The 14,208-nt window shown below is 44.4% G+C and overlaps 1 protein-coding gene across 1 annotated transcript in view; it reads right to left on the reverse strand.

The window, feature by feature from the left end:
- LOC124803003 (sodium-coupled monocarboxylate transporter 1-like) overlaps window positions 1-14,208 on the reverse strand; it is a 180,532-nt gene that overhangs the window by 125,327 nt on the left and 40,997 nt on the right. Inside the window, exons 4-6 of the mRNA XM_047264110.1 lie at window positions 13,559-13,624; window positions 11,048-11,099; window positions 4,018-4,085 (exon numbers count right to left, since the gene is read on the reverse strand). Of these exons, the coding sequence (XP_047120066.1) occupies window positions 4,018-4,085; window positions 11,048-11,099; window positions 13,559-13,624 (186 nt within the window). The remainder of the gene's footprint in view (window positions 1-4,017; window positions 4,086-11,047; window positions 11,100-13,558; window positions 13,625-14,208) is intronic.

The following is a 14,208-nucleotide window of genomic DNA, read 5'->3' on the forward strand; positions in this document are numbered from 1 at the left end:
ACAAATACGTGATGACATGATACTTAAGCACGATCTGTTCGGACGTGTTTTAGTTACTGCAAGTGACTGTGAAAAACTAAGATGATGCAAACATCTAAATAATATGAAAAGGAAAAATCATCCGGCGATTAATCGTCCCTTTAATTTTGATACAAGTTAATGCCACATGATTCCTAACTAGCCACAAATCTAGCTTCGTAATTTGTTCAGATTATGAATTCAGTCACCCACAACTATTGACAAGGGGGAACAGAGTACGTACAAAGGTACTGGCACCACTATAAGATAATGCGTGTGATTGAGCCGAGAGCACCACCTGTGGGGAGCCCTGTCGCCTGGTGCAAGTCTTTTTAGTTGACGCCACTGAGGAGACTTGGTGTGTCAAACGGGATGAAATGATGATGAAGACAACACAACGCCAAGTCCGCAAGCGGAGAAAATCTCCAACCCGGCCAGGCCTCAAACCCTGAACAATATTCAGTAATCCCCCCCCCCCCCCACGTGTTCGCAGAGATACTTTGTGGGACATCCAAAACCTGCTAAAAATTTTCATGTGGAATTAATCCGCACCAGCTGTAATTGAGAAATCCTTTATTTGGATAAAATCGTACACACGACCCAGGTTTCAGGATGTAAATCCCATCATGCGCTACAGAAAATAAGGGTGAGTAGTAAGCATACTATATAAAATTAATTAACTCAAAAAGGTTCCATACAAATGTGAATATTAGGTGTCAGCTTGGTTATGTACGAGAAAACCGCGTCAGTCACCTAAAAATTCAAGCAGCATGCGAGATCCCACACGGGTGAGGCATGAAAAGATTCTTTGAATCAACCATTACCATGTCGGATAAACAGGGCCTAAGCGCAAAAAAAAGGAATGAATCGACAAATACACACTCATTGCCAGACTAGTGTAACCTAGCAATGAAACACGAAAGGCCAGGAATGTTTTATAAGCTTAAGAAAGTAAAATGAAGGCGTATAAGCCGCATAATGCCAATTTTTGAACCTCAGAAGTAGCGTACCGTATACGTACCCAGTGCGCAGTTCCGGCCGGCCGCTGTAATCGAGCGGTTCTAGGCGCTTCAGTCCGGAACCGCGCTGCTGCTACGGTCGCAGGTTCGAATCCTGCCTCGGGCATGGTTGTGTGTGATCTTCTTAGGTTAGTTAGGTTTATGTAGTTCTAAGTCTAGGGGACTGCATATAAAACTGTCTGACATTTCGGCCACTACTGCAAACGGCCTTCCTCAGAGCTCTGTGCTGAGCTAACTAACAGTCAGTCAGCAATTTTATATACTGACAATACTGTCGACAGCCCAGAAGAATTCTATTGACCGATGGTAGAATAGTGCTATCCCATTTCTAGACGTCGAAGTGTACAGGAGAACGGAGGGCACACTGGGGCACAGAGTATATCGTAAGCCTACACATACTGACAGGTATCTGCACGCCCAATCCTACCACCACCCAGCGCAGAAGTACTCTGTCATCCGCTGTTTGGCAATCCGTGCGCAGCGTCTAAGTGATGCTCAAAACATCACACCTGAGCTTAAAAGGTTACGCACAACTTTTCTAGCCAATGGCTACAGCCGTAAGTCGATAAACACAGCCTTGTCGACGAGCACAAGCAAGAAAGATAAGCAGGAACTAGACAAACTGCAGCCAACAGTACGCTTACCCTATGTGAAAAACGCTACTGACCGAATAGGCAAACACCTTCGCCGCGTTGGGGTGCAGCATGTCTTCTATAGTGGTCCAGGACAAGGTGGATGCATTACACACTGCAGGCGTTTACAAGGTGGAATGCTAATGTGGAGAGGCATACATCGGCGAGCCTGGTAAGCCAATAGCAACGCGCATTCGGGAGCACGAGCGTTATATTCGTCTAGGGCAACACAACAAATCCGCAGCGGCAGAACTTCACCATGACTGCGGAAAAGAAATAAAATTCAGCGAAGCTTGTGTGTTGGCCAAGCAGCCAATTATGACGAAACGCAAAATCAGAGAGGCCATCGAAATACTTAAACACCCTAACAACATGAACAGGGAGGATGGACTCAGGCTTACCCCATCTTGGCTGCCAGCAATCAGAGCCCAACAGACCGCGCTGTCAACACGAGGCACGAGCACTACCGGCGAGTAACTGCCGCCGCGAGGCCGACGTCCAGCAGTTGATAAACAGCAGCAAACTTCTCATTCGACCAATCATGGTACATAACACAAGAGCCAATGGACAACAGAGTTCACGTTATCCCTCCACCGCAATAACCTATTAAAATAAAGTTCCCTCTCCTTCTTCCTTAAATGACCAATAAACTAACTACCTTTTTTAAATTATGGCGTAATGGCATGCGCAGTGAACACTAACAACAAAATATAAAGGACACTGCATAGCTAGAACGCACCATTAGACCCAGAAGAAGGCCGCTGCAATCGTGGCCGAAACGTTGGCTTTTCTACAGCAGCAGTAGTTTTTACATTATGACGCGGTACCAAACCCAGAAAACTTTTATGTCGACTGACTCTGGCCGCGGAAGCCTACACAATTATACGATGGTATGTACGTGTACAAAGCTACATCCTCATCCAACCCTGTCCTGTGGGTGCTTAATTTTCTTTGTCACGCAGTATTTTTGGAACCCAATATACGAGTGTCGTTCAATTAGTAATTTCCCTACATTTTTAATAAGCCATTAGTATGTAGAGAGAAACGTCCTTGTTGGTGCTTCACATTTGATGTTTGTTCTGTGCGCTGGTGAAGTTTCTAACCGTTCTGGCAGGTGGTAGAGCCGTAGTACAACGTCAAAATGGCGTCTACATAGGACTCACGTTACAAGCAAAGTGTTGCTATTGAATTCTTGCGTGCAGCAAAAGAATCCGCGGTGAACAACCGTAAACGTTTGTGTAGTGTATGGCGATGCTGCAGTTGATAGGAGTACAGTTCGGCGATGGGTAAAGAAAGTTATAGCCTCAGGAAATGCAGAAACAGAGTTCCACGATCAGCCATGCTCGGGACGTCCTGCCACGGCCGCCGCTCCAGACATGCTGAATCGTCAGGATGCCATTATTTGTGCCGACCGGCGCATCACAACTCGGCAATTTGCTCTACAGCTGTCGGTCAGCATTGGAAGTGCGTCTGCAATGACTGTAGACTCTCGGATATTCAAAGAGGTGCTCACAATGGGTTCCACGAATGCTCACACTGGACTACAAGATTCAAAAAAAGGCCATTTCATCTCAATTGTTGGAGAGTTTTGAGATCAACGGAGAGGCCTTTCTGTCACGGATAATTACGGGGGACGAAATCTGAATGCATCACTTTGCGACGGAAACAAAACGGCAGTCCATGGATCGCATCATCCTCATTCACCACAAAAGAAGAAATTCAAGACAACGCCCTCTGCCAGAAAAATCATGGTGACAGTCTTCTGGGATTGTGATGGCGTGGATGTGATGCCAAGAGGATCAGCCACCAATTCAGAGGCATACGTGAAATCTCCGAATAAACTCAGGAACCGTTCCCGACGTGTTCGATCGGACAAGAATCCAACAGAAATCTTGCTCCAACACGATAGTGCACGCATACACACAAGTCTGAGAATCCGGGATCACATCACCAAATTGGGTAGGGCATCGCTGCCTCATCCACCTTACAGTCCAGACCTGGCACACTCGGACTTCCACCTCTTTGGGCCGCTTAAAGATTCTCCACGGGAAACACACTTTGAAGACGACGAGAGTGTCATTCATGCAGTGAAAACATGCCTACGCCTACAGGACAAGAGCTTTTACCAACAGGGAGTACATGTTCTTCCACAACGTTGGCGTACGGCCATAGAACGTGATGGAGACTATGTAGAAAAATAGGACAGGGACAAAACATATTGATTTATATTGTCACCAAATCCTGACTCTTAACAATAAATATGTTCTGAGAAAAACAATGTGGAGCATTACTTATTGAACAACCCTCGTACACTAGTTGTTAAATGAAGAACTTGGAGGCAAACTTACCAAACATGTGTAGAAAATGCAGACAATGCAGACTACAGGAGAAATGACGCGGAGATCGACGCCAGTAACTAAAAATAAAAGAAAATTGTGATAACAATACTACAATGATAATCAAGAAAATATTAGATCCAAATTATACTGAAGAAGGAACAAATAGATTAAGATGATAATAGAATAAGGACAAACAAAGAAATTGTAAAGTGTATCAACATTTATTCGCTTTCGATCCAGGCGACAATTTTATGGGCATATTAAAAAAATGAAACCAAGCAGACTGACTAGGCATTTTACGTTATTCTACGAAAGTAAAGCAAAAACTGAAGCAATAAAATAGAGCAGTCAACAATAGAAATCCTGAAGGAAGCAAGGATAGCGGAACATGATATGGGATATTTTTTCAGGTGGCTATTAGCTGCATATACACTGCCCAGTCACGTTAATGCGACCACCTGTCAGAAACCTGAATAACCACCATCTACAGCGTGGAGATGCAGGAAGGGAGTCACTGTGATTGCGGAAGATGCGGACAGGGATGTGGAGCCATGCAGACTGCAGTCCCGTTGCCAGCTGTACTAGGTTTCTCGGTTGTGGATCCGTGGCGACAACAGCCCGATCGAGATGGTCCCAGAATTTCTCTTTTGGGTCTAAATCCGGGAAGTTTCGTAGCCAGCGGAGACAGTAAACTCATCCTAGTGTTCTTCGAATCACGCATGTACAATCCAGGTTGTGTGAAACGTTGCATTGGCCTATTGGTAGATGCCATCGTGCTGAGGATAAAACAAACTGCATTTAGGGGTGGATATGGTCCTCAAGGGTAGTTAATGCCTAGCTACCCACAAATCTAGCTTCGTAATTTGGTCATATTATGAATTTACTCACCCACAACTATTGACAAGAGGGAACAGAGTACTTACAAAGGTACTGGCGCCACTATAAGGTAATGAGTGTGACTGAGCCGAGAGCATCACCTGTGGGGAGCCCTGTTCTGTTGATGCATTCTGTCTTTCAGAATGTCGAAATCACCCAGGGAATTCCATGAAAACATTCCCCAGATCACAACGCTCCCTCCACCGGCCTGGACGCTTCTGACGATTGCTGCAAGGTCGTACACACTGACAGCCATCTGTGCTATGGAGCATAGAACGTGATTCATGCGAAAATGTCACCTGTGAACGTCCGCTTATGGTACTTGGGTATAAGCATGTGTGCATCACCCAGGCACTTGCTGCAGAGTCCCATATGCAGACACTTTCGCTGGACAGTCGATGAGGAGACACTGTGGGTTGCCCATTGCTTTGTCTGGGTGATCAGTTGCACAATAGTTGCACGTCTATTTGCCTGTACACATGTCTTCAGCCTTCGTTCATCCCTGTCATCTATGACCTGTGGTCGGCGTCGGTTTCGGGTACCGCCATTTTGCCATTCACGGTATACTTTAGCCATGGCGCCACGCGAAAAGTTTACAAACATAACGATTTTGGACATTCTTCCATGCTTGGCACGAAATCCAATGAGCATGCCGCTTTGGACGTCACATAAATCGCTGTGTTTCCGCATTACGATTACGACTGCACTTTTTCCACGCCCCCCCCCCCTCCCCGACATGCTTTATATAACCTCCACTGCTAGTGCTGCCACCTGACGTCTATCACTCATTATTGCACGCTGACGTCGAACAAAGGCGGTGGTTGTATTAATGTGACTTGACCATGTGTATACTTGGAAAAATGTGCGACGCAGTGCTGTCTTGTGATACGTCTTTACGCTGAGTTGACAAGTCATGGGATAGAGATACGCCAATATACAGATGGCGGTAGCATAGCGTACACAAGGTATAAAAGGCTAATGCCCTGGCGGAGCTGTCATTTGTACTCAGGTGGTTCATGTGGAAATGTTTCCGACGTGATTTTTACCGCACGATGGTAATTAACAGACTCTCAACGCGGAATGGTAGTTGGAACAGCACTCATGCTCATAAAATAAGGATAATTGCAGAATGTGGTGCCACACAATGCGGCACTACACAAAACTGGCGCTAATAGCATAGGGACATAGGGAACACACACGACACAGATCTGTAAGTCCACGATATTGGTGGTAAGTTGAGAAAACCGCCCCGAAACACATGTGCTACAAAACGCCACTGTTTCCTGCGCAAGTACCCCGACATCAGTATGGGATATGATCACCATGCACATGTACACAGGCCAGACAACGGGTTGGCATACTCTGGATCAGGTGGTCGAGCAGCTGCTGGGGTATAGCCTCCCATTCTTGCACCAGTGCCTGAAGGAGCTCCTGAAGTGTCGTAGGGGTTTGAAGACGTGCAGCGATACGTCGACCGAGAGCATCTCAGAAGTGCTCGATGGAGTTTAGGTCTGGAGAAGAGGCAGGCCACTCCATTCGCCTGATATCTTCTGTTTCAAGGTACTCTTCCACGATGGCAGCTCGGTGGGCCGTGCGTTACCATCCATGAGGAGGAAGGTGAGACCCACTGCACCCCTGAAAAGGAGGACATACTGGTGCAAAATGACGTCCCGATACACCTGACCTGTTACAGTTCCTCTGTCAAAGACATGCAGGGATGTACGTGCACCAATCATAATCCCACCCTACACCATCAAACCACGACCTCCATACAGGTCTCTTTCAAGGACATTAAGAGGCTGGTCTGGTTCCTGGTTCACGCCAGATGAAAACCCGGAGACAATCACTGTTCAGACTATACCTGGACTCGTGTGTGAACATAACCTGGGACCACTGTTCCAGTGACCATGTATTGCGTTCTTGACACTAGGCTTTACGGGCTCTCCTGTGACCAGGTGTCAGTGGAATGCACGTTGCAGGTCTCCGGGAGAATAAAGCGTGTCTGTTCAGTCATCTGTAGGCTGTATGTTTGGAGACAACCGTTCCAGTGGCTGCAGTAAGGTGCAAAGTAAGGCTACCTGCAGTACTCCGTGACCGTCTGCGGGCACTGATGGTGAGATATCGTTCTTCTTGTGGTGTTGTACACTGTTGACGTCTCGTACTGTAGCGCCTGGACATGTTTCCTGTCTGCTGGAATCGTTGCCATAATCTCGAGATCACACTTTGTGGCACACGGAGGGCCTGTGCTACGACCTGCTGTGTTTGACCAGCCTGCAGTCGCCCTAGTATTCTACCCCTCACAACGTCATCAATATGTGTTCTCTGAGCCATTTTCAACACACAGTCACCATTAGCACATCTGAAAACGCCTGCACATTTACTCACTGCACTGTACTCTGACATGCACCAACACACCTCTGCGTATGTGGACTGCTGCCAGCGCTACCGTGCGACGACCGCAGGTCAAACGCACCGCATGGTCATACCCCGAGGTGATTTAAATCCCTCCAACCGCCTACCAGGATGTTTTTTCATCATGTATCAACATTATCTTTAATTCATGAGACATTCCATTTCGGAAATTGTTAGGGAATTCAGTATTCCGAGATCCACGGTGTCATACTGTGCCGAAAATACAAAATTTCAGGCATCACCTTCCACCAAGGGCAGTGCAGCAGCTGAAGGCATTCACTTAACGACCGAGAGCTGTGGCGTTTGTGTACAGTTGTCAGTGTTACCAGATTAACAGACAAGATACCCGGTGTGAAATAATCACAGAAGTCAATGTGGTACGCACGACAAACGTATCCGTTAGGACAGTGCGGCGAAATTTAGTGTTAATGGGCTATGGCAGCAGTCGACCGATGCGAGTGCCTTTGCTAACAGCACGACATCGCCTGCAACGCCTCTCCTGGGCACATGACAATATCGTTTGCGCCCTAGAAGACTGGAAACCCGTGACCTGGTCAGATGAGTCTCTATTTCAGTTTATTCCAGTGTGGCGCAGATCACTCGAAGCCATGCGCTCAAGCTGTCAACAAGGCACTGTACAACCTGGTGGTGGCTTCATAATGGTGTGGCCTACGTTTATAAGGATTGGACTGAGTCCCAGGTGAACCGATCATGTACTGGATATGATTGTGTTCGGTTACTGATAGAGAATTTCATCGGTACATATCGCAGCGAAACCATGTATTCATGTAATGCAATCGAGAGGTCAGTTCATGCGCAACATCCCGCACCGGTAACACCTTCGCAAATGTGGATGGCCATAGAGGCAGCATGGCTCATTATTTCTCCAGGGAAATTCCAACGACTTGTTGAGACCATGCCACGTCGAGTTACTGCACTGCGCAAGGCAAAACGAGGTCCGTCACGATATTAGGAGGTTTCCCATGACTTTTGTCACATCTAGAACTTCTTTATTTAAATGTGTGTGTCTGTACTTAAATTGCTGAATGACTGAGACCCACAATATCCTAGCGCAAAGCAAGCACTTACTTCACAAAAATCTTCATTACGCGAACTACTGCAATACAGCGAGCGTCAATACTGCCAGCTAAATAAAGTATTCTAACTACTAAAGCCACTAACCACTAATAGGCATATGGTTAGCAAAGGAAACATTTTGTTGCAAACCAAATAATGTATTCTTCAGTTGAAACTTCCGGGCTGAGAGGCCGTGGTCTATGTATAAAATTTCCACTGGAAGTAGCCGGACGACCTCAGAAGATGTCTCCCGCAGATGGAGACGAAACGTCAGGGGGAAATTTTGTACATCGACCACGGCCTCTCAGCCCGGAAGTTTCAACTGAAGATAACACCGGCTGTGAATGCCTACATTGTATGATCAAATAGTGTATTTTTTTACCTTAATAATGTAACATCCACTTCTGACGCGAATATAAATCGTCATTGACATCTATTACAAAGGTGTATAACCATGAATAATATTCAGTCTCCAAGTCGAACATGTACAGATCGTTAACCTACGCTAACACTTCAGATCTCTACCCTCCATCAATGCTAACTTCTCACATCTAACAGTACTTCCATCACTCCTGGCGACTAACTTCCAACTGCCCAACACTACTGGCGATTAACTTGGAACAACGAGACCAATCAGCCACAGAGTCTCTTACAAAGAAAGCCCAGTCAGAGATTCAATGCAAAGCGCTACACAGCGCTGCCAATACAGAAGCAACCCACTTACACGTCAGTGTATTACGACCGGTTTCGGTCGTTAACAATCCTCAAGGTACTGTACAAACGGCAAAATAGAAGTAAAACGCATTGTAACATAAGAACGGAATAGAAGGTCCAATGAGATTAACAGACAACATCAAATACTTACGAAAAATAAAAGTGTTATGTTATCCTTACTTTAGCATCGTCGTAATTGACATTACTGTTGACATAGCTGAATGAGCATTGACCGGAAGCCATCATATTGAAAAGAAAAAAAAGAAACATTGGATTGACAGCGATGCAGTTCGGGCCACGATCGTTACTGTCCTCCCATAGTGCCACCTACAACAACTGTGTTTCTATGCCACATGTGTACAAGTATTCGTTTTTCACTAAAGTAATTAGTATCTAGCGCATAATCTTTTTTTCATAAAGTACGTACCAAGACAAAATATAAGAGGGCGATGAAAAATTTTCCGTTCGAAGGACGTACAGTCCAGAATCAGCCTGCCACACGGGGACCGTTGAGGCGATCATCCCGCCGACGCATCACGTTGAAGATACTACTTTCGTAAGACATTGCCCTGCTGCACATCCTCGTCCGACAGGAACCACTGATAGTTCACGGCCTTTTTCAAAGGACCGAAGGCGCTATAACCACATAGGGGGAGATCTGACTAAAGGGTGGGTGCTCAAGTGGGTCCTATTTCAGCTGGCATAACTTCTGGGAGGCGTGTTGAGCTGAATCGCGACCAGCACAGAACTTGGCGCACCACTACAGAACGGTGGTTTCCAATAGACGTGCTGCCTCATACACATTTTTCATTCTCCTATGCATGTCTATCAGTGTTTGTACTTTGGCAGTTAAGAAAAGAATAACGTCACGTCGGTCCTGTTTGGACGCATTTGTTAATAACATCGCCGTAGTTCATATTTCCGCATTTAACACACACACGTCGGAAGGACACCAATGTCACACTCATCCCGTGCCTGCATGTCAGTGCTTATACAAGCGCATCGGAGTCGCGCTACGTTGCATACATTCTGCAGCAAAACCCACAAACAAAAACTTTTTGATCGCCCCTTATAGTAGCGATTAAGTGACATAGTAGGGGACTGCTCAGTTTATTAAGAAATGGGTTATACTGTAAGCACATACTGAAGGCCATCAACAGTAACTGATGAGAGAATGCTGTGTTAAACAGAAAATAGGTTCCGTTTCGATCGCAGTGACGATGGTTCCTCCTGCGCTCGGAGACCCAGAAGATCTAAGCAGTGGTACAGTGTTTAATCGGGATAAACGTGTCCGCTGCTGAGATAAGATTAATTATTTTTGATTCGAGGCGCCAGAATTGTGGGTGCTAGTTCAAAAGAGGAGAAATTCGTCTCTCCAGTGGATTTACTATATCTACAATTAGTCAAATGGCGAATTCCCCGGAATATTCGGAAGCTTATGGAGGAACGTGGTCGTAATTGCAGAAGTGCCTAGAGATTCTCTGTTTAGTTGAAAAATTGGCATGAAGCCTTCTGGATGTAAAACGCTTAAAGTGCATGAATAGCTAGCACATTCTTTCTTATAGTTTTAGATATTTTAGTGAACTATTACTCCAGATTTAATGCGTCATAATATACTCTTTTAAGTATTAACGACTTTGCTGAAGATAAACTAGCTGTTATTGGAATAAGTGTCACAGTCAATCTTTTTTTCTTGAAACACGTGAGAGAAGACGTAGAAAGGTACAGTCGAAGTCAAAAAAGAATGTTATCAGCTACTTATCTAGCGAGCTTCACTATGTCAACACGCTATATTTGAACTTAGATCTTGTGCTTTTGTGGAGAGTTCTGTAATATAAACCACTGTGCAAAGCTGTGCACTTTTGTTACATGCGTAATGTATTTTAAGACATTGTACCAAGGATATTTTACTCTCCTAGTACCACAGAAAAGCGAACATAATATTAGCGTCTGATATTACCTTGGTTTAAAGCTATCGCGGGCAGGTAAATGACGATAGGGATCCAGGTGACCTGCAACAGTCACAATAATTCTGCTTAGCGTTAGCTTGCACAAATTGAACTTAACAACTAAAGAAGCGGTGTGCAATACTTGGTATTGGAATGCCATCCAGGAACACGTAATAGTAAAATATGAAATTGGAGATGTCAGATACGTTATCACTTGATACTTTGTATCCATGCAACTACATGGTGGTACAAAATAGGAGTTAGAAAGTCTTTGTCTACTGTGATTTAACTGTATGCCGTAAACGATTCTTCTTGTGATATTCGTACATTGTAGCTGTCTCAGTTCACATTTCAGAATGGAAGCACTAACAGTGGAACATTGTTTGTGGATCGTAAGGGCATTTCACGCAAAGTCTGGACTTACAATTACGGTGAGGTGCGCATTCAATAGCATTTGGTCTAAGAACAGCGCCATCTGGAAAGACCATTTCCTGGTGACATTACAGTACAGAACTGAAATCAAATTGTGATCATAAAGTTTAAGCATCCTCTGACACAAATTTTCTATAATGTATTCAGTGTTTTTTTTAAATTGTTTTGAGAAGGCTGGGTCCCTACATTATTGGAAGAAGGGTAACCCTGGATAATGTGGAACGACATCGAACCTTATTCGATGAAGAGCCCCCTACATCACCAAGACAAGCAGCGGAGCAACTCAAGATGTCACAACGGTGTCTCCAGAGGATAATGGAGAACAAACATAGCCCTTTTCCCTCACAAAATTCAACGTTACCAGACTTTGAAGGACAGGGATGTGGACCGGCGATTTTTTTTAATGAGATGTTGAGGGCATTGAAAACAGAACAGTCGATATGGATCAGATCTGGATAACTGCTGAGGCACACTTCCGCCTACATGGGTATGTCAAAAAACAGAACTGGTGCCACTGGGCTACTGAGAGTGTTTAGCCTGCTGATCCATCTCATCAAAGAAAGCCATTGTTCAGTGCGTAGTCAGTGCATAGTGCATTACTGGGCCATTTTTAGTGAGGAACCTGTCACAGCAGACAAATACAGACAGATACAGGAACATGAATATGCACCGGCTGCACTACGAGGCAGAATGCTCCGAAACTACTGGTTCATGCAGGATGGAGCACGTGCACACCGTATTACAGACGTCTTCGATTCCTTTCAGGAGGCGGTGAGATGTGATCGTTGTCCTGAAAATATTAGTAATCACTGAACGCGGCGTGGAATGGCCCCCTTATAGTCCTGGTCGTAACCCATGTGATTATTTCTTACGGAGTTATCTGAAGGACCGACTCTTGAAGAGGCGTCTCCAAAACCCCAGGTTGTTTTTACCGCAATTTCCAGAGATATTTTTGCCGTATAAAATGTTCTTCAAAAAATCATCACGGATTTCATTGCAAGGCTCTACATACTCATTGCTACAGAAGGAAACCACACTGAAAACCGAGATAAACTGAAACAACTTCAGCCGTCCTTTCGATTTTTATTATACAGCGTCCACTTTCGGTGACCCAATACACCATCTTCATGCCTTAACTGACGCTGATGGAGTGAACTCCAGTCGTATACACAATCCCATCAGTGGCTAACATTTATGAATTGGTTTTAGTTGAATGCTGTAACAGTGAAGTTGTGTCTGCAACCATCAACTGCCAACTGATTGATTTCACTCCCTCGGCGTCAGTTAAGGCGTGAAGATAGTGTATTGAGTCACCGAAACTGGTTTCTGTATAATAAATAACATGGAAAGGACGGCGGCAGATGTTTTATTTTATTACGTAAGTGAACGACCGAAGTCCCATAAACCATCTGTCAGAAGGTCATACAAAAAGATCATACAAAAACTTTGAAAACCTTCTGCGTTAAATTTCAGGTTACTTGCTATATAGTAAGTATGATAACAATCATCTATCACTCAATATTATGTCTTAGCAGAGTCTTGGACTTCAATCAGCGTGCAGTTAATATTTTAACCTGCCCCTGAAATACGACGGTTGACCTAGTTGTTAAGTTGAACGGTGCTGGCCACCATTACAGAAAGTACTGAGAAAGCTCGACGCTATTCATATAACTAGTGTATCGTTCACACCAACACACCAAGTCTGTTTCTCACGTGCTTTCTTACGTGCTTCTTCCATTATTGCTCTTTTCGCAGATGTTACAAATATTTCAGGTCATCTCAACTGTCATTCCTCTTCTGTTTAGAGTACATTGATGCTCACAAATATCAAAAATAGCACAAATAGAAAGACAAAAATATATAGGTGATAAATGCTAAACAATGTCCTGGCAGAAAATTCTTGCGCATGCGAACGAAATTGCTACAAACTTATGCAACAACGCAATATTTCAGCTGATCGATCTGATACAAAGACAGCGCTCTCTACTACATAAGCTTTGAGATACCTTATCTAGTATTTTAATCAATAACATAAACATACATTCATAGACTGAAATCTAAGAGGCTATGAAGATTAATTCATCACTCACCATATTAATGATGAAGAGGAAGGACCCCAGAATTCTGACGCTTTTACCAAATCTCATATCCAAGTACTGGAAAAGAAAAAATGTAAATCATAAAGGAACTGATAAATCTAACAAGAAATATTTTGAGTAATATTCTGACAGAAAAAGGTTAGTATGGTGTAATACTGAGTAGGTCAAAATTATGTAGCTGTTCAACGCCGTGTAGCAGTTCGGTAAATGCAATAGAAAGAAGCATATAACGATTCGTTTCAGTAGCTATCCCCCATTTCCTGCAATTTGAGTACGTACTGTACTCTTGGTACGCGATGAAGCACACTGGTGATTTGTTTCATAAGGAAATTTGGCACAATCTGTACACCAACGATATTTTTTTGCATTAAGTTAACAAAACACGGCGTATGTCGCTTATCAGTATCGACATCAGTAGCAGCAGCAGAAGCATCGGCATCCATCATTAAATGATGTGGCCCATCCAAGTTCTGAGCTCGAGTATGTCTGCAATTTTTTTTCCATAAGGAACGGTTTTGGTTGATATTCAACCACTTGACTCCAACAACCTTGCTCAGGTCTTTGTCCCATCGGTCTGGCAGTCTTCCTCGGGGCTTGAGGCTCTTGGACACCATTCCAAACTGCCTTTTGTCCGTCGCTCA

This window comes from Schistocerca piceifrons, chromosome 6, assembly GCF_021461385.2.
Source record: "Schistocerca piceifrons isolate TAMUIC-IGC-003096 chromosome 6, iqSchPice1.1, whole genome shotgun sequence".
Lineage (NCBI taxonomy): Eukaryota > Metazoa > Arthropoda > Insecta > Orthoptera > Acrididae > Schistocerca > Schistocerca piceifrons.